The 26,513-nt window shown below is 47.3% G+C and overlaps 3 protein-coding genes across 4 annotated transcripts in view; 1 reads left to right on the forward strand and 2 right to left on the reverse strand.

The window, feature by feature from the left end:
- Positions 1-1,802: 1,802 nt before the first annotated feature.
- LOC148685283 (basic phospholipase A2 Ceg-N6-like) lies at positions 1,803-6,413 on the reverse strand. The gene is made up of 5 exons (XM_088671804.1): positions 6,337-6,413; positions 6,018-6,074; positions 4,834-4,978; positions 3,919-4,025; positions 1,803-2,393 (listed from the first exon to the last, which is right to left on the reverse strand). The coding sequence occupies exons 2-5, from the start codon at positions 6,064-6,066 to the stop codon at positions 2,197-2,199; spliced, it is 498 nt and encodes a 165-aa protein (XP_088527930.1). The 5' UTR covers positions 6,067-6,074; positions 6,337-6,413; the 3' UTR covers positions 1,803-2,196.
- Positions 6,414-13,524: 7,111 nt separating this feature from the next.
- LOC118086305 (basic phospholipase A2 PLA-B-like) lies at positions 13,525-16,396 on the forward strand. The gene is made up of 3 exons (XM_035117755.3): positions 13,525-14,454; positions 15,378-15,484; positions 15,877-16,396. The coding sequence occupies exons 1-3, from the start codon at positions 14,351-14,353 to the stop codon at positions 16,044-16,046; spliced, it is 381 nt and encodes a 126-aa protein (XP_034973646.3). The 5' UTR covers positions 13,525-14,350; the 3' UTR covers positions 16,047-16,396.
- A 996-nt stretch (positions 16,397-17,392) lies between these two features.
- STARD8 (StAR related lipid transfer domain containing 8) overlaps positions 17,393-26,513 on the reverse strand; it is a 72,892-nt gene continuing 63,771 nt past the window's right edge. For both annotated transcript variants that reach the window (XM_088671807.1, XM_088671806.1), the window contains 6 exons: positions 25,380-25,590; positions 23,687-23,801; positions 22,140-22,364; positions 21,739-21,956; positions 20,829-21,005; positions 17,393-19,461 (listed from right to left, as the gene is read on the reverse strand). In XM_088671807.1, the coding sequence (XP_088527933.1) occupies positions 19,344-19,461; positions 20,829-21,005; positions 21,739-21,956; positions 22,140-22,364; positions 23,687-23,801; positions 25,380-25,590 (1,064 nt within the window). In that variant the 3' untranslated portion in view covers positions 17,393-19,343. The remainder of the gene's footprint in view (positions 19,462-20,828; positions 21,006-21,738; positions 21,957-22,139; positions 22,365-23,686; positions 23,802-25,379; positions 25,591-26,513) is intronic.

Below are 26,513 nucleotides of genomic sequence, written 5' to 3' on the forward strand. Positions count from 1 at the left end.
CCTTCCCAGCCCCATTGCCACCTCCACTTCTACCCCTTTGCACCCCTGTTTCCACCTGCACCCCACATCCATGCCCCCTCCTCTCCCCTCCTTTGGTGCAACCCCTGCTTCCACAGAACCACCCCCCTCCCATGATAGCCTCCTGCACCTTCCTCCCCCTGCCACGACTAAGCACCCATTTCCACCTCTCCACCTGCGATCATGAAGCCACCACCTGGTCGTCTCCTTCAGACCCTTTCATGCCCCAACATTTATCTTGAACTCCTCAGCTCAGTGCCAACTCTCAATCCATGTTTAGTGCCCCTCCATTCAGCTCAGTACAAGCACTTTCTTCTCGTCTCCCTAGCTCACTGTTGACAGTACATAAAAAACAACATCCCCCAGCCACTGAACTCATCTTGGTGCTTCCTTCCTCTCTGAGCTTGGTGCCCCAGCTGACCCGCCTCTAAGGCCTGCCCTGGCTGGCGGCACTGGTGAAAAAGTCTACCTCTGCATTACCAGCACCCAGCAGCCGGCTGGGGCACCAACCTGAGGTAGGAGGGAGGCGCCAAGCTGAGCTCACTGACTGTGGCAGAAGTTAACCACGTTTCATGTGTTGCTCTGAATGTCCTTAACAGGCCAGCGGAGGAGAAGAACATCTTTCGTATATAAGAGGAAAGTGTGCCGAACAATGCTAATATTACTTATATTTATTTTATGTATAGCATTTGGGTTCCCACCGCCCATATAATTGTTATTGATATTTTAAAATGATAAGAAAACCGGAGAGGGGAGGAATACAGAAGGAAAATAAGGAAGAAAAGAAAGTGAGAAGATACCAGGAAAGAAAGCATCAATGCAGACGCGGAGCGCAAGTACAGCAGGATATTTTTGAGGTTTAACAGGGGTCAGGAGAGGCCTTATAGAGAGCCAGTGTGGTGTAGTGCAGCGTTTCTCAACCGCTGTTCTGCGGCACACTAGTGTGCTGCGAGACGCTAGCTGGTGTGCCGTGACGTGCGGCGACGAGAAGGGCGATTTGCATTGTCACGTGCCTGGCGGCCCGGCCGCCAATAAGCAACACTGACCCGCCGGAAAGCAATATTTCTCCTCCTCTTTCCCAAAGCTCAGTGCAAACGAGCCTGGCGGCCGCCAATACACAGCGCTAACCCGCCGGAAAGCAATATTTGGCAAGTGTTTCTTACAGTCATAATTATAATATAGGGCGGCACAGAGTTAAATTTTAAAACTTTTTTAATGGTGGTGTGCCTCGTGATTTTTTTCACGGAACAAGTGTGCCGTGGCCCAAAAAAGGTTGAGAAACACTGGTGTAGTGGCTAAGAGCGGTAGACTCCTAATCTGGGGAACTGGGTTCGCGTCTCCGCTCCTCCACATGCAGCTGCTGGGTGACCTTGGGCTAGTCACACTTCTCTGAAGTCCCTCAGCCCCACTCACCTCACAAAGTTTGTTGTGGGGGAGGAAGGGAAAGGAGAATGTTAGCCGCTTTGAGACTCCTTTGGGTAGTGATAAAGCGGGCTATCAAATCCAAACTCTTCTTCTTCTTATAGAACTGGGCTTTTGGCAAAACTGATGGAATGAGCCTTCTGATTCCCCTATCTCCCACTGAGGCAGCCAGATGAAATGGCTGCCCCCAGGTGACAGAGCCGATGGAATAAGCTGATATTAGTGAAAAGAACATGCCTTCTATTAGGGAAAATTGGCCACAAAAATATGTATGTTGAGGGAAAGATGCTCTAAAAGTGCAGACGAATTTTCATGACTTTACTTTCATTTTCGGGGGGGGGGGGGAGAGAGAGACCACAAGCTTATTTGTATTCATTCATTTATTGGATTTATATACCACCCTTCATCATAAGATCTCAGTGCAGTTCACAGAATAAAATACAGGATAAAAACGGGTAAATAAGTAAAACAAAACGGCAAAACAACAGCCCCACCCTTGCCACAGACACATTCAAAAGGCTGTAGAATATTAATGAACCCAAGGCCTGGCTGAAGAGGAACATTTTTGCTTCATGCAGAAAAGTGGCGAGCGGAACTTGCTTTTTTTTTATTGGAGAAAAGTGTTGCAAAGTTGAAAGAAGGGAGCTTTTCGATGTTGCAGCTGCATTTCTGTCCAGGTCTTCCTTAGGGAAATGCAAAGCCAGAACTGAATTTTGTATTCCATACAAACTCTGTCCTCCCTACTGTCTTCCTACTCTACCTCATTCTTGGCTCAACAGGACACAGAGGAGGATGGCCAACGCACAAAAAGTTGGGGAAATAGCTGTACTTCTTCTGGTACGTCTTTAAGTTCTTTTTCAGGCACTGCACAAACTTTTGGTCGCATTCACAGGTCAGGCGGTCACACTGGATTGAAACATCCGAAATCCATTTCCCATACCAGGGTTCGTTTCCTGACAACACAACAAAATAGTTTTTTGGGCTAAGGAAGAAATTCTGGAACTAAGGTTCTGGAAATTCTGGAACTAAGAGGGAGCCTGTAACTTACAGTCTCCTAAACCAGCCAGAAGTAGTACTACCTATTATTATAATTTGTTTCCTGCCCTATTCCCAAAGGTCTCAGAATGCTTCACAGCATAAAACCACAATATGAAAAACAGAAAATACATAATAAAAACAGAAACAAAGACAACCCAATAATCCCCACTTCCACAACACATTTTAAAAGGGCATCAGATGTCAATCAGCCAAAGGCCTGGTTAAAGAGGAATGTTTTCACCCGGCGCCTAAAGGTGTATAATGAAGGTGCCGGGTGAACCTTCCTAGGGAGAGCATTCCACAAACGTGAGTTGTCTTTCTCCCCTCTGCCCCGATGTGCAGGGGCAAACGAAGGCTAACTGACACCTGGGGCGGGGGAAAACGCCGGCTGCGCATGCATTGCACCGCTATGTACGACGCATGTGTGGTGTCGCTACGTATGACGCATGTGTGGCATTGCTATGTAGGGTGCATGTGCAGCGTCGCTACATACAGCACACGCGTGCAACACTGCACATGCATTGTACATAGCGGTTTGCCGCCGGCGCCATTCGAGCACCGTATGGATGGTGGCGGGATCCTCTGTTTGCGGCTGCAGCAGCGAATGGAGGGTCCTCCACATGCGGCTGCGGCGGGGCAATGGCTTCTCGCGCCACTGCACCCGGGGCCGGCAGGGTGAGCACCCCGCGGGGTGCCTTCTTGTCAACCCCCCCCCCAGACATGGCACCTGGAGCGGACTGCCCCCCCTGCCCCCCTTGCGATGCCACTGCCGATATGGAGCTGGTCCTCAATGTGGCACCTGGTGGGCCCCCCCCATTATCAATTGGTGGTCCTCTGGTGGACTTATCTGATGGTGAAGGTGGCAGCATCACCAGACAGCTGAGCCTAGGCACTCTTAATTTCCTACTGTGCCCCTGGCATAGCGTTGCTCAGGCGAAGCTGGGTCACCTCTGCCTACATGCTTCTGGGCAGGACTTTCAGAAGCCACGCTGGCTCTGCTTCGGCAAGACTTGTTCTTCTATATCAATCTCGTCCCACCATATAGTGTGTGTCTCCAGTTTGATTATATCGAGGCCATTTCCCCCAAACCACAACCATCTGATGTCAGCTGATAGGCATAAGGGGGAGGGTGAATTCTGGGTTGGCTGGGCAGAATAGGGGACAGGTGCATGCAGCCAAAGCAATAGGGTTTCACACCCACAGTCATCAGCCAATGAGGAGGAGGCAGGCTTGTTGGGGGAGGAGAGAAAGAAGCACCTTGCCAGTCCTGTGCTTGGTGCTTCCCAAAGCAACGCCCCTTGCCCTACAGTTCCCAAGCGCCCAATAGCCAGCTGGGTGTTGGGCTCTTGGGACTCATTGGGCAAGAGATATGGACAGCGGGGTGGAGCAGGTGGGGCAGAACCCAAAGGCATCGGTTTCGCTCTGCAAAGGTCAGCTCACCACAGATGATGTTCCCAGACTTGTAGGTGTAAGAATAGGTGGCAAGTTTGGAGTCACATCCTTGCTCATCCACTCTCTTGTAGCAACAGTCATGGTTACGACAGCACCTGAGAATAAGGAAGAAGAGCAAAGTGATACAGTGTAAAACAAGGACAGGTAACCCTTTTCGTTTCCTGAGAGCCAGATTCCCTCATGGGAAACTTTCCAAGGGCCACATGCAAGTGGTGGGTGGGGCCAGAAGGAAAAGCAGCTGGGGCTACCTTTCAGCTATGCAAAAGATAACGGTTCCCACACCCCCATTCACATCCCTCCAGCCTCCAACCAGGCAAAGCAGGAGACGTTTATCAGTTCAAGGACACATTCCAGCCAGGCAAAAGAACTCAAGGAGGGCATGGACCTGGGGAGAGTCCTCAGGGCCAGAAAGAGGGGCTTGGAGGGCCACACCCCTGAAAGGAAAAGTGAGTTGCAGGTAGGCAGGGCAGCAGGGATACCCCCATGTACTATACATGTACTATACATTAAAAACATGTACTATACATTAAAAACAGTATCATACCACTTTAAATACTCATGGCTTCCCCCCCAAAAGCATCCTGGGAGGTATAGTTTGCTAAGGAGGATGAGAGTTGTTAGGAGGTCCCTATCCCCTTCAGAAAAAACCTACCGAATACAGTTCCCTTGGAAGTGGGATTGGTGGTTAAGCCGCTCTGGGCCACAGCTCGGTGGAAGAGCACATGCTCTGTATGTAAAAGGTCCCAGGTTCAAATCCTGACATCTCCAGGTAGGCCTGGCCTAGACTTCTGCCTGAAACCCTGGAGAGCCACGGAGGTTGGGTCAATGGACCGAGGGTCTGGCTCTGTAGGAAGCATATCCTCATGTTCCCTGAAGGTTCTCGTGGACTATTTATTAGCTTACCAGTCAGTTTGATCCTTTGGCATGCCTTTGCCTCCCCATCCACAATAACACCCATAGGCCATGTATTCTGGTATGGCATCTTTTCCAGTCATTTGTTTGATCATCTTAGCAAGTTGGATGAGATTGCCACCTACTCCGATTGCACCTTGAAAACAGTCAGAGGGGGGAAACCTCAAATCACTAGGGTATTTACAAAGCAAACACTTTTGGTAAAGGAGGCTGAAGGAGAGGAACTTTTAAAAATATAAAGGAATCAGCTGGGAGGACCTATGTATATCTGTCTTTCTATCTATCATCTATCTATCTATATCTATCTATCTATCTCAACATAAAGTGTTGTCTTTCATAGTTGTACCTCAGACTACCTGAGAAGCTCAACATGTTAAGAGGTTCAATCTAAGCTGGTTGCTCCAGCTCAAACTACATGGCTCTCATCAGCCATTCCTGAGTTTCTACACCAAACAATTTAGGAACTTTCACCACTTTGGAAATAAGCCAAGTCTTACTGCCTGTGCAACCTTTCTGACTGATACATTGAAAAGCACACGAACCTAAGCTTGGAAGAGTTTGTAAGTAAAACCATTTTTAACTTATGAAGTGTGCAATCTATTCCTCTGATGTGGGAAGAAGGACATTTTGGAACTTTTAAAGGTCCAACAACTTATATTTCCATGCTTTATATGCTGCATGTTTTGTGATTTTAAATTTCTGCTGGGGTTCCCTCATCAGACCTGGATCTTGGCACCCAGAGAATTCTCAATTTTTTATACCTTTATTATCCTTGCCACCAACACTACAATGCCCATCATCCCTGATCATTGGCTTAAGGTGTCTGGGGATGATCAGAGTTGTAGTCCAGCAACATCGAGGACACAAGGCGGAAGAACATTGCCGTGGACAACAGGGTGTTAGATGGAACATGGACAGCTTCAAGTGCATCCCTAGCTCAGGGGCAGAACACCTGGTTTGCCTGTAAAACGTCCCAGGTTCATCCTCCAGGTAGGTTTGGGGCATACCATTATCTGAAACCAGGGGGCGCTTTCCAAGTCCAACTCAACAGCGTAAGGACAGCTTCTTAAGTTTCTCTATCTGTGTGCTTGCCATTGATCTGAGTGGAGTGACATAAGGGAGAGACTAAAATGTAAGTACATGGATTCCCCACCCACCCACCCCCACCCACTCACCACATGCCAATAGCAACGCCACCACTGCAGACAGAGTTGTCTTTGCCATGTGTGGCCCTGAAAAAGAAATTCAAACCTCTTGATCTGACGTTCCTTTTACAGGAGCAGTGATGAACAAACAAAAAAAAGGCAGCAAAGTCATTCCCAAATAGCAGGTGTTACTTGTATGAGTAAGTAACACCAGCAACAATTGGCTTCTTGATAGAAGAAGCCACAATGTGGCAGCCTCTCCTTCTCACTAGGGCAACTTCACAATCTGGAGCTGTGCCTGTTCTCTCTCTCTCTCCCCCCCCTCTTTCCCCTCACTCTCTCTACTTACCTTTTCTGTGTGTGGCAGGGAAAATTTCAGAGGCTGCAGATAACTTCTGCTTGGTGATCAAGGGTGAATATATACATGCACACACACTTACATGTCACCGGAGGAAACTCCGCCCCATTAGGGATTGTTATACAGAAGTTATTATTGTTAGGGCTTCCCTGTAAATACGGTAATTTTCAGATTCTCTTTCATAATCTCCATGTAATTGCCCACATGCTTCTTTTTAAACTATCATAACTCACAATTCCTCACATGCAGTTTTCTTAAGAAGAAGAAGAAAAAAGGTCATCTGCTGGTCAGACATTTTGATATCATCACAGCTGAGCGCAGCTTTAAAAGCGACGGCCAACAACAGATTGAGCAATTTCATGACGGGAGGATGAGGCTATAGATAGCCACTAGCCAGAATGGCTAGCGCTGACTCCACAGTTTCTGAATACCAGTTGTGGGGAGCCACAGGAAGGGAAAGGGCTATTGTGTGCTTGGGTCTTGCCTACAGGTTCCCTACAAGTTAGCCACTGTGAGATCAGGTTGCTGAGCTTCATTATTGTGTGACGCTGAAATTTTGGATTCCCTCCAAACTGATGCCAAAGTTTTGTGCTAGTTTTGCACCACAAACCCCACATTTTGTGCCGCCCTCCCATACTGAGCAATTGACACTCAAACCGGGGGCCATAAGTAAACCCCCAAACCAGGGCTGTCTTACCCATAGGTGGAAGGGGTGTGGGGCACCCGATTGCCGGGCTCTCAGGGGCGCCAGGCTGAGAGTCCGGGGCCCGAGAGTGGAGTTCGGGGAAGAGCCCGCCCATCGGCTGGAGCACCACGATGGGCTCTTCTGCTGCAGGCGGCTCTGTGCCACGTGTTCGGGGGCGACCGAGCCAGTGAGACGCTGAGGCAGCCAGTCGCCTCCGCCCTCCTGCGCGCCTGGGATTGGGCAACCGGGGGGGAGGGCGCCGGGCGGATCTTTGCACCCCAGCACCAAAGTCAACTGTCTTCTACAAATGTCCTGCAAGTGACAAAGTGCAAAGCTATGAAGGGAACTTATCTGCATGAAGATGCAGTGCTTGCTACTGGACACATAGCCAGATCAGGGTATTATACAGCAAGTGTCATATGATTACCTGTGTGCAATCATGTGACGCAGCTCTGCACAGTTCAAGGTTTACCAGCAGTACTTGGGCACTACCAAGATTCCAAGTCTGAGCATTGATGCCACAGGAAGATCGGTTAGCAGGGTTGATAGGGGTGGCAAGGGAGAATAATTTGGACAGATACATTTGTATAATGCTGTTGCTTGAAGTCCAGACTCCAAAAAAAATCTATCCAGTGTGCAGTGTGCTGTCTGAATAACATGACACAGAGACAATCAAATACGGTGTTGTGATTTTATCCCGTGAACCGCCCTGAGACCTATGGGTATAGGGTGGTTTATAAATTTAATAAATAATAACATAAATAGAAAATAATGTTGGCTGGGAACATGACGGCTCACAACAACTTAAGGAGGTTGTTGTAGACATCTCCCGAGTCCCTCATGTCAGCATGCATCCAAACATTCACAAAGTTTCCATTCCTGTCCGAATACCTGAACGAGTGTGATAAGGTTTTGAATGAAAATCAGTGTTTGCCAAATTTGCCTGATTGCGACATCAGGAATGACATTGCACACACCTGGTGAACCTGATGGCAAAATGACCTCATCTTCGAGGCCAGCGTCACCTAACTTGTCACTTCTTCTGAAGCAGCACAGCGCTGGTTGTGAAAGCACATGATATAAGAAATGTAAAGTCACTGCTGAAAAGCCATCACTGTTGATGTGAGTAAACTGAGGGAAAGGGCAATGCCAACAAATTGTGAGATAAGCAGGGCATCTTTTCAGATGGAATTCACCAGAACTCAGTTCCGGCACCTCTCAGGTGAACAAGGGAAGCATTCTTGGTGAGTTCTGGCACTTCTTTTTCTAGAAAAACAGCACTAGAGACAGTGCCGGATTTATGTATAAGCTAAACAAGCTATAGCTTAGGGCCCCACTCTCTTCCCCAAAAAAATTAAAGAAAAAAAACACCTGGATGTACATTTCCAAAATAGAAGATAAAAAAAATAAAAATAAAACCTACATACAGCAAGTGTTTTGTGTTGGTAGGCTCCTATGATATAAGTAATGGACCCCGCCTGCTAGCCTGCTCCTTAAAATATCACTGGTTAGATACCAGTTCATAGCTGCCAAGTTATCCCCTTTTTAAGGGAAATTCCATTATGCTGAATAGGCTTCCTCGCGAGAAAAGGGAAAACTTGGCAGCTATGTACCAGTTAGCTCCATAAATTACCACATAGGATATATTCAACACACAAAAAACAGCAACAATTTGTTGTTGACAAAGGACAGCTGGACATATAAAGGCCCCGTTACCTTCAGTAGCTTAGGGCCTCATCAAACCTAAATCTGGCCCTGACTGGAGATAAGTAATTGGAGGGCTTCATCCTAAAGAAAATGCAAAGACAGAAGAAGAAAGCAATGAAGTATGTTTTCTTGCTGGTACAGGGGTAATGCTTTCACTCTCATGGTAGAAGAAATAAACATTGTTCCTGGAACTAGAGGTAACCAGCAAATGCTTCCAGTAAGGCTTATTTCAAGGAATGAAGAGTACAGCGTTCAAGCCTATGACTCTAACCATGCATCTAGATGACTTCATTTTCAAGCAGATTCCGACCATGGAGGGCACCAGGAAGCTTGCTGCCGCAACTTGTACCGTACTACAGGTGTGATCGATGAGGGTGAAAGGAAGCAAATGCCTCAGGAAAAGACTACAAAAGCAAAAGAGGAATTGCAGGATTTCAGCAGATTCAAAGAATAGAATAGAATAGAATAGAATAGAATAGAATAGATACTTTATTGTCTTTGAACATAGTACAACGAAATTGAATGCCACCCCATAAAAAACAAAACAAAAACACAATTACAGCCACACACCCACACACACACCACAATTCCCCAGGATCATATTATTTAGTTACAGCATTTAAGATGGCTATAGCTCTTGGATAGAGACTGTTTTTTAATCTATTCATTCTTGATTTAATTGTTCTGTATCTCTTGCCCAAAGGCAACGGTGCAAAAAGACTATATCCAGGATGATACCGTATTAATCCTGTAAAATTTGCTTTTTTAAGGCAACGGGAATTGTATAGTTCTTCCAGAGATGGGAGAGGATGGCTGATAATCTTTCGAGCTGTGGTTGTGACCTTCTGGAGCACTTTCCTATCCGTGACTGTGCAGCTGGAAAACCAAGTACAGATACAGTATGTAAGAATGCTTACAGTGTGTAAGAATCACATCGGACTCAAGGCAATTCTAAAGAGACAAGGAAATTAGGAACCAATACCCAGCTAAGGAATGCAGGCATTGCACAAGCTCCATTTCCAGAGAATGGCGACAAGAGTATCAATGGATGCCGGGGTATCAACACTGTGCCAGAAGTGAGAAAGTCATGCAGTTTGTGTATGACAGAACAAGTGCACAGAACATCCCTGCGGAAGACCCTCTGGGGTATATTTCTTACCTAAAAGCACAAGCAGAATAGCAACAGATAAATCTCAGCAAGGCCAAATGTGTACTGTCAATATGTCTTCTCAGGGGATCAGACAAAGTTGGATTTTTGGGTGTCATCTTGTAACCCTGGTTTGAGTATCAATTACTCAGGTTTTTTTGGGGTGTGTGGGTGGGAAAAGTCATCAGAAGGATTAAGAATGCGGAAAGGGTGTTACGCTACAGCATGAGAATTGAAATGTTGCATGCACATCCCCATTTCTCTCCTCTTCTGCTGCAGTTCGCTCAGAAAGTCGTAGCGATTGCCAATGCAAGACAAATCAGGACCCTGGACAGCCACCGGTGGGCCCTGCTGGCTGAGCTATGGAAGATGTTGTCTTGGCAGAGGTCTAGCAAAGACCTCATGAGCTATGAGAAGATGTTGTCACAGCAAAGGCAGCTGGCAGGGCCTTCACTTCCAATGGCTCAGCTCTTGAAGGTCTGCAATCCTTAAAAGGCCTGGAATTTACTCCACAGTTCATGTTTACTGCATGGCTGTGGAACAGGTGATGCTATAGGGGAGTTATCTCTAGAACCTGATGATGATTAAAGATCCACATAATCAGTCCTCAGAAAGTGATTCAGAGCGGTTTTCTCTGAATGGGATAACTTGTGAGTCTTCTGGTCCTGAGTTCTTGGAGTGAGACTGGGACTCAGGTGTGGGGGATGTCCCATCCTCCATTTGAGAAATGTTGAGTGGCAAGACCTTCTCCTTATTCTCTTCTTTTCCCTTCCTTCCCCGCTCTGCTCTGTGGATTCCATGGCTCTAAGCATCACAATTGTGTTAGATTCTAAAGGGAAAGCATGAGATCTAATGGCCAGTGGTGGGCAATGTATCACTCTCTTGACTCCATGCGCCATGGTTCTTGGTCTCAGAAGTTCCACTCAGATGAACTTTTCTACAGGACAGAAAGAAGCTGGGAGCTGACCAGTAATAGGTGTCCATCATACCTGGGACAGGGGGATCAGTTTGTGCTGTTGTGCGTTCATGGAGTACTAACCAGAATTAAGTTGACATTTCTCAGAAGACATTTAATGCTTACTCTGACAGTTATGCCCAGTCCAGAAATAAGTCCTGTTTGAGGAAAGTCCCGTATATCGTACATCTTAGTATCTTCCTCCTTGAAGGTTCCTCCTTGAAGCTTCTCAGCCTTTTGGCTAAGATCAAGTGTAGAAGCTTCCTCCTAGTAGTTGTTGTTGTTTTAGGGGGATTTGTGATGACCAGGCGCTTAATTGTATGCAAATCCAGCACTTTCAGTTTCTCATATGGTGTTTGTTAATGTTCTGCTCCAGTGGGAAATAGTGCTGCTTTGCAATTATATACTGTATTTATAACGGTATTTTTATATAGGAATGTCCCTGGCACATTTATTGGAGGTTGCTACAAATTGGGTCTGAAAGAAATCAAGAGCACAATGTGGGCACTGTTCTCTGGGAAGAGGGATTGACTGTTAAACCTTTCTGGAAACTGTAGTTCTGTGAAGGGAACAGGAATCTCCTAACAATTCTCAGCATCCTTCCCAAACTGCAGCTCCCAGAATTCTTTGGGAGAAGCCATGACATAAAGTGGTATCACAGTGTTTTAAATGTATGGCATGAGTGTGCCTTGGTGTCTGTTCTTTGCATCTGCAAATATGGCCGGTCCATTGTTTATGTTATATCTGGCCTATCACGGTGCCATGGTGAAGTTAGGTAATATTAGACTCTGGGTTTAAAATTACTTCTCCGTTCTTTAGCTGGAAATGTGCATTACTTCTAAATGTTATCAGCCAACCCTGCTGCTTTGGGGAGGCCCTGGACCTCTGTTGCAAAGTGTTCTCTTTGGGGCTGCTCTGGAAAAGTGCCTGGAATCTTCCACTGGCCCAGAATGTGACAGCATATCCTCCAACATTTCTCGGATGAAAATACAGGATAAAAACGGGTAAATAAGTAAAACAAAACGGCAAAACAACAACCCCACCCTTGCCACAGACACATTCAAAAGGCTGTAGAATATTAATCAGCCCAAGGCCTGGTTGAAGAGGAACATTCCATAACGATAATTTTACTATTTATACCCCACACATCTTGCACTCCGGGCAGCTTCCAACATATAATAAAACATTAATCTTTTTTTTTTTTAAAAAAAAACCAAAACCTGCCATATGCAGGATTGCCTTCAGATGGCTCAGGGGCATACCTGCCAAGTCTCTCGCGGAGAAATCCGGGATCAGCAGCCACGTGACACCGGAAGTTGCGTAGATGCAACTTCTGGTGTCACTTTGCCCATCTATGGGCACCAAAAATGGGCGGCGCTAGCGCCGAAAGTAACTTCTACGCATGTCCGGAAGTGCGTAGACGCAACTTCCGGTGTTGCTTTGCCCATCGATGGGCACCAAAAATGGCCGGCGCCGGAAGTCGCACCTACGCATGTCCGGAAGTGCATAGACGCAACTTCCGGTGCCGGCACCGGCCATTTTCGGTGCCCCTCGATGGGCAAAGCGACACCAGAAAAATAGCCGCCGACAGGAGCCAAAATAAGGGAGATTAATGGGAGAGGAGCTGAAACAGGAGACCGCCGGGCAACGGTAAGGAAAAACGGAGTTTCCTGGGAAATACGGGGTACTTGGCAGCTATGCTGAGGGGTCGGATAACTCCATATCCTTCAACATTTCTCCCATGAAAATAGGGACATCCTAAGGAAAAGTGGGACATTCTGGGATCAAATCAGAAACTGGGACAGCTTCTCTAACTCAGGGACATCCCAGGAAAATAGGGAATTTTGAAGGGTCTGTGAAAGGAGCGTATCACTCTGCTGTTGAAACAATCGCACCGGCTTCTGACTGGTTTCCAGGCTGAATTCAAAGCACTTCTAAAGGCATTTAAATCCATTTAATTTCTGCACCCTTGGATATCTGAAGGGTAGCCTCTTCTCTTAAACCTGCCTGGTTATTCAGATCATCTGCAGAGACACTCCTGAAATCCCCCCAACCCCCCAGCATCTGAAGTATATCAAGTGAGAATCTCTAGTTCACAGAGAAACCTCCAGAGAGTGAAATTTTGGTGCAGAGACCCCAAGATTGCTGCCCAAATGTTGAGACATGTGACCTATATGAGTTCTAGTTTTATGAAAAAGGCCCAGCCCTCTTAGACCAGCCCTTCCCCAAACTCGTGATCACCAGGCACTGTTGGACTACAACTCCCATCAGCCCCAGCCCAAAGACTATGGGAGTTGTAGTCCAACAACACGGACTACCTGGCTTTAAGGTAAGTTACTTTGGGGCTAGCAGATATGTAGCAAATAATAATAAACATCTGGAGGGCACCAGGGCAAGGGTGGCTGTTTCAAAGCAAGGAGCCCTTTTCCAGCCTGAGAACTACCTTTTTCGGCCACCTTTCCCTGGTCAAAATGGACAAGGCCAGTGGCAAAGCAGGGTGGGGGCTAGAGAGGAAGTCAAAAACGGAAACTATTTTTGTGACAGTTCGCAAAATGTAAAGTGATGTTACGATTCTTAATGTGATGAATCCGTGGTTTTGTTCCTCAGGTTATCAGCTGATGTGGGAATTACTTCTTCCTTTTTCCGCTTCTGGTTTTCCTCAGACAATGAGGCGACTTCTCCTGATTGCTATTCTGGGGGCGGGTGGTAAGTGCTAAAAAGCTCCTCACTTACTTTTGCTACCAGATGCCCCTTTTTCTCAGCAAGCTGCCTTGTGCTGAGTCAGGCCCTTGGTCCCCCTCCGGATCGGTATTGTCAGCACTGACAGACAGCAACCCTCCAGTAAACTGGGCAGTATCCATTGATCTGATTGGACCCCACCCAGATACCATCTTCGGTTGAACAGTGGGCTATAAATCATTTAAGTAAAAAGAAAGAAAGAAAGAAAGAAAGAAAGAAAGAAAGAAAGAAAGAAAGAAAGAAAGAAAGAAAGAAAGAAAGAAAGAAAGAGAGCCATCCCAGCCCATCTTGTGCTGGAAAGGGTTTGATCCTGTCAGCGGCTGAGACATCCATCCACTGGTGCAGCCAGCAACCCCTTCCTACCTGCCAAATGTGGGTGGGCGGGCAGAGGTGCCCCCAGGGGGGTCCCTACTGGCAGAAGGCGCTGCTCCATAGGTGGGGAAATGGAGGGGCTGAGCCAGCCTGGGATCCGCTGGATCACGAGCGGGTGAGATACGTTGCAAAATCCAGCTAAGTGCAAATTTCGAAGGCTATCCGTGTTTCGATTTGAGCATTGCTTTGGAAATAGGGGCACCTGCCATGACATGTGGATGGCATTGAACTGCTCTCCTGTCCCTGGACCAGATCCTGGCCGAGGTGGGCTTTTTGCACTTTCTCACTCCAAAATGTGGACCATGACAGGGGACCCCCGCCTGTTTTCCTCCTGCTGCTGCTGCTTGTCCCCTTCCCAGCTCTGTCCGTCATCCACGGCAGCCTGCTCAACTTCAAGGTGATGATCGAGAGGATTACTCACAAAAACGCCCTCATCACCTTCAACGGGTACGGGTGCTACTGCGGAAAGGGCGGGAGAGGGAAGCCGAGGGACCAGACGGACATGTGAGTTGGCCGGCGTGACTCCCTGGGCCTCCACAAAGCCACCACGAGCCTCACTCAGCCAGACGGGGTGGGGGGCGGCGGCTTTGCTCACAGGAGCCCACCCAGGCGATGCCAGATATTCCTGGTAGGTGGGGTCTGGTGCGCCATCTCTCCCTGTGATGCTGTCAGCGTAAGAGAGTGAAGAAGAGGGCTGATTAACCTGCTCAAACATAGTTCCCTCTGTTAGGACAGGGCTGGGGAAACCTCAAGGCTGAGGGCCACTCAAGACTGAACGCTACATCGCCACCTGGTGTCACAGTGTTATAACGCATTTAAAACACTTTTTTTTTTGTACCGGTACTAGTGTAGCTGAGTTCCATATCAGTGTGTACAAAGATTTGTATCATGATATTGGCAGCTTTCTTTTCCATGTTTAGACTGTTTTTAAGGAAAGGGCTGGTGCTCTGCTGTTTTCAGTGTAGTTACCTGCATGTTTTAATAGTTCTCTCTCACACACATTTCTGAATGTATCTGAAGAAGTGTGCATGCACACGAAAGCTCATACCTATGACAAACTTAGTTGGTCTCTAAGGTGCTACTGGAAGTAATTTTTATTTGTTTCGACCACGTCAGACCAACACGGCTACCTACCTGTAACACACATTTCTATTAATGCTTAATTGTTTTTTTTAATTATTGCTTTTCCCTCTAGCTTTTAGCCATTTTCTATTTTAGGTCTAAGCCACCTTGAGTGCCTGTCTGGTAAACTGTGGGATGTAAATAAATATAGTAATAACAATATTTTATTTTATTTTTAAATGAAAGGTTAGCAGCTCAGTGGAGGGAGGGAGGGAGGACACCAACATTCTCAAAATCTCAACGGGGCTTCCTGCCAGCAGGCCTTCCTCCCCCTGCATTCTCCCCCCCTTTTCTCCCCCCCCCAGGTGCTGCTATAAACATGACTGCTGCTATCAGGGTCTACACAGCCTGCAGTGCCACCCATATATTGATCACTACAGATACCTGATCATCAATGACGATATTATCTGTGGTGAGTGGAGGACAGAAGAATTTGGGTTTATTTTCCTTTGCCCACCTTCCCTTTAGGAGGCCATTCACAGAACCATTCCACAGAATTGTCTCTAGATATGCCCATTTATTTCTGGTGGTCTCGATCAGGCCTGCCGAACTTTCCCTGAGCTGAACTTTACCTGGCTTTGCTTCTTGTCCTCCTGGAGAAGTTTAGCTTGGCCAAAAAAATGTCCTCAAACTCTGGCAATACTTGTTGCTTGCCTGGGTGGAGGATGGAGAGGGTGTGTGTGTGTGTGAATGTGTTTAGACACCGGCCTACGGTACAAAGGGAATTCTCATATGAGGTTCCAGTCAAAAGGAAGCTTTGCATGCTGCGAGTCTGACGTCTCCTCGCTGCTTTTGCCTCTGCAGAGTACAGAAACAATTCCCACTGTGCCATCCTGGCGTGCGAATGCGACCGGCGTGCGTCTGTCTGCTTCCGAAGGCATGCCAACACGTACAACAAGAAATACCACCGTTACCCCTACGTCTTGTGCAAAGAAGTCACCCCTCAATGTATAGGCGGCAAGAAGCCGAAGTAGGAAAGCCCGAGAAGCAGGCAAACCGGATGCAGGCTTGACGCAGGGGATTGCTTTGAGGGGGCAATCTCTCCCGTGGGAAAGAGACCAGAGCGGAAATGTGGGGGGTTGTGTGTGGTTTTTCTGCGTGGATTCCACAGTCAGCAGCATTTATTGTTCGGAATTTTTGAAATCTCTGCATTTCAAAGTTCACGTTTTGATGTCAAAGGGACGCTCCACACGAAGCCACATCATAATTTGCAAAATTGATGTGTTGGCGTCTCAGTGCTTCTCCTCGCCCCAAGGACTAAATCCAAGATATCTATTGCTGGAAATGTGGGGCGGGCAGCAATAAACCATTATTTATTAATTAATCTGTTTATTAACATGAACAGTAGGGGGTCTACCTATAAAATGGCTGTGTTCCGAGTCAGAACCTTGGCCCATTAAGCTACCTCTCCCATGGCGTCATCTGCAAAGTCCTTCAAGTCATTTACAAAGATATTGAAGAACACAAGGCCTGGGACAGAACCCTGTGGCACCCCACCTGTCCCAGGATGGCGAGGAACTGTTAGTGAGCGCTCTTTGGGTTTGGTCAGTTAACCAGCTGCAAATTCCCATAGCAGTAGCATTGTCCAGCCCACATTTTACCACCTATTCTGCAAGAATACCATGGGGGACTTTGTCAAAAGCCGTACTGAAATCAAGATACATTACGTCCACAGCATTCCCCTGATCTACCAAGCTTGTAACTCAAAACCTATGCTTGATTCTTAGTAGTCACAGCATTCTTTTCTAAGCATTCACAGAATGACTGTTTAATTATGTTCTATTACCTTTCTATCACCACCAAGCTGACCATCTGGCAGTTGCCTGGGTCTTCTCTTCCCGCCCCCCTTTTGCAGATGGGGACAACACTGGCCCACTTCCAGTCCTCAGGGACCTTTCCTCGAAGAATTCTCAAAGATTATAGACCAGGCACCCCCAAACTGCGGCCCTCCAGATGTTTTGGCCTACAACTCCCATGATCCCTAGCTAACAGGACCAGTGGTCAGGGATGATGGGAATTGCAGTCCAAAACATCTGGAGGGACGAAGTTTGGGGATGGCTATTATAGACGAAGGCTCTGATATTACATCTTGGCAGGGTGTAGGGTGGGAAAGGGCCTTCTCTGTGGTGGCCCATAAGCTCTTGAAATCCTTCCCTGCAGAGGTGTGCCTACATTGAACAGCTTCTAGCAAATGCATGGCTTTACCCTGGTTTCCGACATTTGGGGTTTATATTTTTTAGGACCAGCCTTATTTCTGTAATTTTGTTTGTAACACTGTCTTTTAGGTGTTGTAATAATCATATTCATCAGCAGCCAGTGACCAGGTTAGTACTTTATTACACAGAGACAGGAAGTTTCCTCTCTCCTCTTGACACCCCGCAACGGCTTTAGTACAAAAAAAGTTAAATACAAAATACGCTTTTTCCTCTCGCACGCACGCACGCACGCATGCACGCACACACACACACACCTCTGTCCAAATGCTCTCCCACTCAAGTTATATATTAAATATTACAACTGTACAATATTTATAGGTGCGAAAGGAAAAATTGATTAGAGAAATAACAGCCCCCCCCAAGGTATTAGTAAGACAAAAAAAAATACCCCCACAAATGCTACATCAGTTATTTCTATTTGAGTTCACAGAATCCAAAGATTGTAGAGTTGGAAGGTATCCCAAAGTGTCATCTAGTCTGACCCCCCTTCCGCAGGAATCACAGCTAAAGAATCCCTGACAGTGGGCCATTCAACCTCAGTTTTAAAAACCTCCAATGATTTATAGAACCATAGGATTGTAAGAGTTGGAAGGATCCCCCCAAAGTCCCCTCGTCTTATCCTCTGCAGTGCAAGAGTTGACAAGAGCCGTTGATTTGATCACCTGCAAACAGACACCGTTAGATCTCTAAAAAAAATTGGAAAAGTTCTCATGCCTTCCAGCTGGAATGCTGCCTAGTCAGTTGGACCCCCGGTTACGGGAAGGAAAATAAAAACTGAGTTAATTACAGGCCAAGGTTAGCCAATGTCAAACTATTAATTTAGAAAGATCAGAGGACCACAGCCATCTGATGGAGGATGCAGTGAAGTCTCTCCCCCCCCCCGCATGGAATCATGTAGTTGGCATTCAAGAGCAAGACACGAGTCCTCAAGAGGACGCAAGACCCCAGGCTTTGGTCACACTCATCTGCATCCACTGCCCTTTGGTTTTGCCAAGAATAGCATCAAATATATCTGAGCCAATGGGCTCTTTGTCATGTTAAGTGAAAGGATTCCCATGCAAAGGTAGAAACACCTGGACTCAGTTGCCAGTTCTGTGCCACTCATGTGATAAAAGAATCATAGGGTTGGAAAGGACCCGGAGGGTCACCTTAAGCACAACCCCCTGCAATGCAGGAATGATGGCAGCAAATGGGAATAAAATAATGTTTTTCTGGCTCCCTCTCTCCCTCTCCTACACATGTACATACACTCTTGCCCCCCATGTGCTACAACACGGCTGTTCATCCTGCAATAATGCCTCCTACACACACTTGACCACCAACTAACCTCCCCCGTTCCCTGCAGCGTCATCCCCCTGACTTGTGTAGACAACTTTGCCCTCCTCTGGCATCCCTCTGCACGCCATCTCCGTCAATCCTGCCGTCATAGAATCACAGAACTGTAGAGTTGGAAGAAGGGACCTCGAGGGTCATCAAATCCAACCCAGAACTACTTTATTTAGCTGGATCAGACGGTTGGGTCCACCTAGCCTAGGACTATCTTCCTTCGGCCGGTGGTAGACCTCCTTGCCAGCCCACAACCTTAGAAGATTTGCCGATGGAGATGCTCCTTGCCCAACTCCCCCCCCCCCCCCGTGGCCCAGCTCTTCTCCTTTCCCCTGGAATTGTAGAGTTGGAAGGGACCCCGAGGGTCATCCAATCCAACCCCCTGCAATGCAGGAATCACAGCTAAATGGGTATCTGAATGCTGGATCCATTGGTGGTGTGGGGAGTGGGTGGACGGCTGGACAGCCCCTCAGAGGCTTTAGGAAGGAACATCCAAGATGGCTTCCCAGACATGAAGCACGCTGCTCAACCAGGAAAGGGCGCCGTCACGAGCGGAGACCTTTCTGCTCCCCGGGGCAGCTGAGCCTTGAAGAGCTGACGTTTCTGGACAAGAGGGGTAGAAGCTGCTCAGTTCGCAGGTGTTCAGGCACCTGGAAAAGCTCCTCCCCTCTAGCGAAGGCTGAAGCCACCCCACGTTCCAAGAGCCTCCAAGAGTGCCAGAAGCCCCCTTCAGATCTTTGTCTCTGGACCACTTGGGTCAAGTGCCGGGAAAGAGTCTCGGATCCTGGCCAGCTCCATGGCGCAGAGGCGGCCAAAAACTTTGTTGTACCAGTCTGGAGACCGTCCCCTGGAAAGACAAAAGAGCAGCAGGTTAGCGGGGGGGGGGGGCATCTTCCACGCTGCACAAGCGGAATTCCCTGTTCATTGATACTGAGACTCCATCAAAGTCTCAGGAGGAGTAGGGAGATACCCAGGCAATCTGCAAGGGCTTTAGCTGTTGGACAGTGGAACGGACTTGGTGGAGGGCTCTCCTTCGTTGGAGGGTTACAAAACAAAAAACAAAAAAAACTGCTTTTGTTTATTTTCATGGTACAGAAGATAAGCTTTGACAAAACAATTGTCACAATAGTAAACAACAAGTAACTTGTCTTGATAAAATTGCAGACTTTTATATCATGCCATGCGTTAAAGTTTCATTGGGCTACTCTTAGAGATCACGCCACATGGACGGATTCCTGCCACAGTCTGAACTATTGATGTATTCAATAAACATTTGCCATAAGTTATAAAAGGAATATGGACTGTGTTTGCCCTTTGCCGCTCTCACTTGGCATGTTAGTTTCTCAGCCAATGCTATTGACCATACTCTCTTATACCACGAATCAATGTTCAGCCCATCGCTAATTTTCCAACATCTGGCTATGTCCATATGAGCAGCAGTCAACAGAAAGGCTAAGAGGCCATCTTTAGTATAATCATGAGCAGACAGGATTCCAAGCCCAAGTAGTGAAAGTGCAGGGGACATTTCAATTGCTTTGTTAGTTGGGGGTTTTTAAGCAGAGGTCAGATGGCCATCTGCCAGGGATGTTTTAACTGAGATTCCTGCATTGCAGAGGGTTGGACTAGAGGACCTTTGAGGGTATCTGTCAGGGGACACACATACAGGGGGCTTCAGGGCTGTCGCAGATGAAAGAGCCCCAGCATTGCCATGGGAGAGGAGCAGGGGAGGAGGAGCTGGGAAAGCCAGAGAGCGCAGAACAGCTGGAGGGAAGGCCGTTCCCTCCAATGCCAGAATTGAGGCGAGCGGCCACCTGTAGGGCTAGAGGGCGGCGCTTTGGGGTGCCGAGGCTTTTATGTTGGAAGAAAACCCGGAAGAAGCCATTGCGGGGTTCTGACACGGACTAGGCCAGGCATCCCCAAACTTCGGCCCTCCAGAAGTTTTGGACTACAATTCCCATTGTCCCTGACCACTGGTCCTGTTAGCTAGGGATCATGGGAGTTGTAGGCCAAAACATCTGGAGGGCCGCAGTTTGGGGATGCCTGGACTAGGCAGTCATGTTTGCTGAGTTCTTTGCACTGTAAATAGTATGCATAATAAAACCTTAAAAAGGAAGACGGAGTGGAGCGTCTTTACTCGCGAGTAGCCGCACGCCTCTGACAGTACCCTTCAACTCTATAATTCTATGATTTTATAGGCTTGGGCAGACAGCTCACCTGAGATCTGCGCGGCAGATATGGGTCACTCTGGAGCGCCCCATCCCACAGGGCTCCATCAAGTACTGGGAGGTCAGGACCACTGCCCGGACCCCACCTTCCAGGGGCAACGTCTTATGGTCCAGGGATAAGGACACAAGGAGGCAGCCTCCTCGGGGCAGGTCCGAGCGCCATTTACTGCAAAGGAAAAACAAAACAAAACGGGTGAGCAGAAACAGTCATGCTGTGGATCAATAGGGCAGGAATGGAAAAGAAAACTGCCAATATCATGATACAAATCTAATGTATGGTGCAATCACATTTGGAATCCCAGGTGTAGTTCAGGCTGTATCATCCCTTTGATCATTCTGGTTGCTCTTTTCTGAACCTTTTCCAACTTTGCAATATCCTTTTTGTTTTTAAATTCATTTTTATTAAAGATTGAGAAGAAAATCTTTAATAAAAATGAATTTAAAAACAAAAAGGATATTGCCAGAGTGGGAAAAGGTTCAGAAAAGAGCAACCAAAATGATCAAGGGTGGTGGTGGTGGTGGTGGAGGAAATCCCCTGAGAGGAAAGGTTGGGACTTTTCAGTTTAGAAGAAACACGAGCAAAAGGCGACATGATAGAAGTTTATAGAAGTAGGTGTGGGACCGCATAACCCTAGAACTCATGGACATTCAATTAAGCTGAATGTTGGAAGGTTCAGGCTAGAGAAAAGAGAAAGAACAATTTCTTTGCGCAGCGCAATTGTTAAACTACGGAACTCGCTGCTACAGGAGGCAGGGATGTCTGCTATCCTAGATGGCTTTAAGAGAGGTTTACCTCAGTGTCCAGAAGCAGCAGTTCTTCGGGGTGGGGTGGGGGGTGGATAGCGAACAGCTGCTGGGAATGGGGCAAGTGAGATGCACTAATATTTCCTGGCTCTCACCGGAGGACGAGGAAGTCTCGCCGTGGGTGGGGCGCCATGCTGTCCGTCACGTAGTGGTAGACCTCCGTGTTGTGGTCCAGGGCCTCCATCACTTTCTCCTGCAGGAGGTCTTCGTCCCACAGGCACCGTTCCCGGAGCACCCGCTGAAGCACCGCCTGAGGGGGCGCCTCCACTTCCGTGGACACCTTCCACAGGCGCAGGGGGTGCCCATCCCCCACCTGAGCAGACAGGGAGGCAAGGTGTCCTTTTGTAGAATCATGGCATCGCGGCGTTGGAAGGGACCCTGAGGGTCATCCAGCCCAACCCCCTGCAAGGCGGGCATCTCAGCTCAAGGACTCCAGGTTGCACCTCTGTTTGCAAACCTGCAACGGAGGAGGGTCCAGCCTCCCATCTCCCCTTACCTTCTTGCAGGAGATCTCCGTGTTGAGGGGTCCAGGCATGCCAAGCCACCCCTTGAAGCGATCGAAGGACTCCTTGAGTAGGCTTTGGATACTGACTTCCAAGTCAATCCGGAAATCCCGCCCTTCCCCTTCCAGGCTCCGGCCCATCAGCTCAGAGAAGGAGAGAGGCTGGGTGTCCGCTGCCAAGTAGGAGTTGCAAAGCTGGAGCATCACGTCCTGGGGGATCTGGAGAGGCAAATCCGTGGCTGTTAGCAGATGCGGGCAGAGACTGGATTCCCTGCAAAAACAGGAATCCCCTGGGGAATCATGCTGGGTGCGCAATGGTTGTCTGAATCTGTCCCATATAGGTCAAAGGAAGCTAGGGAGGGGAATGGAGGGCTGATCTAATTAGAGTAAATGCAGCAGATCTGGGACATTTTAGGAGCCGGGTAAATTTTGCACCAGGGTGCTCTTGCACCTCCAGGGTGCTCTTTCCCACAGGCATCTGGCTGGCCACTGTGAAAACAGGATGGTGGAACAGATGGGCCAGCATGGTTCTTCTGATGTTCTTAAATAGTATTATGATCACTACTACTATTACTATTATTATTATTATTACTGTTATTATTAATTTTCCAAAAACAGGTCCTACAAAATTCTGCAAAATGCAGTGTTATCAAACAGGACCTGATGACAATAAACATAGTCCATACACAATTACCGCCGAATGAAAAACAGGTACAAAATGAAGCCAAAATAAACAAACCACAGGCATGTGAGTGCGTGGAATGTAGCGACCGTAACTATTTATAGCAATAGGCATAATGCTTAAACAAGGCAGGGTTACAAAGCATGGAGCTGCCTATTATATCAAGGGAAAGCAATTTAAGTATTCAAATGCCCTGGGTCACAATAGCAGCCAAACTCGTTTGTAGTCCAAAGGGGATCCTGGGCCATGTTCCTCCTTGCTTACGAATGAAATAAAGTCAGACCAAACAAGTACAAAACCGTCCTTCCCCCCCCCTCTGGCCCCAAAGGGCTCTCAGCTTATTGGCTAGCTGTACTCCCTCCCCGCCCCCGACAGGGCAATACCCCACACTTTAGTGTGTCAAATACAGTGGTACCTCGCAAGACGAATGCCCTGCGAGACAAATTTTTTGCAAGACAAATGGGTCTTGCGATCTGAAGGTGACTCGCAAGACGAATTAGTTTTGCGAAAAATTCATCTTGCGAATCGCGGTTTCCCATAGGAATGCATTGAAATTTAATTAATGCGTTCCTATGGGCAAAGTAGGAAATTGCAATGCATTCCTATGGGAAACCGCGATTCACAAGGCGAATTTTTCACAAAACGAATTGACTCGCAGAACGAATTAAATTCGTCCTGCGAGGTACCACTGTAGCACGATTGACCCTGTCTAAGTTTCTCAAAAATGGAGGGATGGTCATTCCAGCCGCTATAAGCAGGTGCACAGTCAGTCTTTATCGTGCAAATTTCGGTTACCCTCTTCAAAGATAAAGTGCTAATTGAGAAGTTAGAATAACAAAACTGAGCCAAGCACCAGTACCTGAAATAGTTTCTTGCACTCCGTGATCATGTGGGAGAGGCCTTGGGTGGCGGCCATGTTTTCATTCAGATCCTTGTGGTCGGGTTTGCCCACCGTGGCTCGCTTGTGAATCATCCTGAGCAGGGTGAGGAGGGGAGAGGAGACAAGGGGAAAGAGCTTTGAGGTAAACGTTTGGCAATTCACCCAGCATGCATTGCCTACCCTGAGCAAAGGCCAGATCACCCTCTCCCAGGCTGCCACCACGCCAAAACAAGCAAGCCAGCCTCCTCCAGCCATGAAAATGGAAGGTGGGGAGTCAGCATGAATTTTTAAATTATTTTTAATATAGGGCTGTCACACCGTCACGTCCAGAATTTTCTTAACATATCTAGGATTCACCGGAGACACCGATTCCAAGGAAAAGGGGGTAGATTTAGTTTTGAGGGCGGGAATAAAAAGGGGGTAAAAGATATTGAAAATTAAGTTTGAATGTTTTTGGGCAAAAGGATAGAGAACATTGGGTAATAAAGGTAAAGAGAAGTATGAAGGGTTAATGGTTAAAAAGAAGTTATAATTTGGAAGAAAGAACGAAATCTTAGATTAGGGAACTGCAATAATTAGCGAACTAATAAGGAACTCAAGAAGGGGGAATGAGGAAGTCCGAAATGTTTAGATTAGAAATTGAAAAAAATATGTTTATGTCCTTTTATTATTTTTATTTCTATTTTTTCTTCACTCTTTATATAAAATGATTGAGAACTATCTATAAATAAGATAGTTAAGATGTAACCTTATGATGTTTAGTTAAGATTTTGGAAATGTTATGAGCTAACCATAAAGGGAGGGTAAGAAGGGCAAGTGAAGAATATTGAAGAAATAAGATGTGATGATATTGTTTTATACTTTTGTATTTTTCCTTTTTTAAATTTTTTGTCTTTTTTCTCTTTTTTCTTTATGTAAAATCCACTAAAAATTATTTAAAAAAAGAAAAAATGTCTGAGGAAACCTGGGCGTAAGCTAACCCATGTTGGAAGTGTTGTATTTTTGGCGAATTTCCTAAAAAAAGCTCCAAAACTTCCTTTTGTTGAGCAAAAAAGGCTCAAAAACCTTTGAGTCAGGATTTTCGCTTTTTGAAATAGGGTAACCCTATTTAATAAAAACCCCTTAGGTACTGTTTTCTAACCACCTGGTGACCAAGACGAAGAACAACCTGCCCCTCCTTCTTTTAAAAAGGCTCGGCCCATGAAACTCTTGCACGACTGCCACAAATCGGCCAAAACCTTTCTGTGCGCCACGAGGGGGGCACCCAGGATTCCCAGCAGCAGCGGCCCTTCCATGGAGGGAGGCTGTTCCATCTCAGATGCGTGACAATCAACAGGGAGCCTAGGTGCTGGGGACATGCTCAGGGGGAAGGAGCTGTGGGCAAAGTTTGCAGAATCACAGAACTGTAGAGTTGGAAGGGACCCTCAAGGGTCATCCATCCCAACCCCCTCCGATGCAAGAACCATGGCTCACCACTGCACAGGATGGCCTTGTTTCTTAGAGAGAGCCTTTATGGGGTCCCTCATGGCCTCGGGTGTCGCAGAACCTCGCAACCTGCTGTTGGTGATCCCGAGTCTGTCTTAGGTGGTGCCCGCAGCCAGGTGCCCGCAGGTGGGACCAAAGAGAGAGGAGAGATCTGCAGTACCTGGGTTTGAGGTACCCACCACCTCACCTTGGAGAAGTGCTCTCCTTCCTGGAGACGTTGAGGTGGAAAACAGAGGGGGCCAGGCAGACCGCCAGGTTCCCGGCCGTCATCTGGTTCTCCTGGGCGGAGGCCACGTCGCTCAGGAAGTAGAGCAGTGTCTGCAGCACCTCCCGGTTCTCGTCGGGCATCAGCGCAATGGCTGCCTGCACCGTTGGCAGACGCTGGTCCTTTGGCACAACTGGAAGGATGGGGAGGAAGAGGACGATGTCAAGGCTGGATCCCCAAACCCCATTCCAAAATCCATAACCCAGATCACCTACGCCCTTGGCCTACTTGGTCCTGTTCCTCGTCATCGAGGGCCAAATAACCTGCCAGACTGGACCATAGCCAGGACCATAGCCATGATGATTTCTGCTCAGAGATGGAAAGAAGATTCTGTACCAACCAAGGAGGAGTGGCAGACTAAACTAATGCCGAAATGGCAAAACCTACGGGAGCAATAAGGAACCGGGGGAGGGGGGCATTATCAATGAAATTTGTGGCTTATTTGAAATGTTACTGTACACATATAAATTCATTAGCAGGATTAACTTAAAACAAACAGTCAAAATTAATGCTAAAGGAAAACTAGGGAGTAATTAATAATTGGAATAATGAAGGAAATGCAGTGTTACAAATGTTAAAATATAAGAAACGGCAAAAGCGGTGGGGGAAGTCAAAATATGCATATTTATTGGGAAAGATTGGATTTGTATTTTTAAAAAATATGGTAAAGGTACCCCTGACCGTTAGGTACAGTTGCGGATGACTGGGGTTGTGCGCTCATCTTGCTCTATAGGCCGAGGGAGCCGGTGTTTGTCCGCAGACAGCTTCCAGGTCATGTGGCCAGCATGACAAAGCCGCTTCTGGCGAACCAGAGCAGCACACGAAAACGCCGTTTACCTTCCCGCCAGAGCGGTACCTATTTATCTACTTGCACTTTGACGTGCTTTCGAACTGCTAGGTGGGCAGGAGTTGGGACCGAACAACGGGAGCTCACTCCGTTGTGGGGATTCGAACTGCCAACCTTCTGATCAGCAAGCCACAGGCTCTGTGGTTTAGACCACAGCGCCACTCATGTCATATATATATATATATATATATATATATATATATATATAT

This window comes from Zootoca vivipara, chromosome 6, assembly GCF_965207765.1.
Source record: "Zootoca vivipara chromosome 6, rZooViv2.hap1.1, whole genome shotgun sequence".
NCBI classification, from domain to species: domain Eukaryota; kingdom Metazoa; phylum Chordata; class Lepidosauria; order Squamata; family Lacertidae; genus Zootoca; species Zootoca vivipara.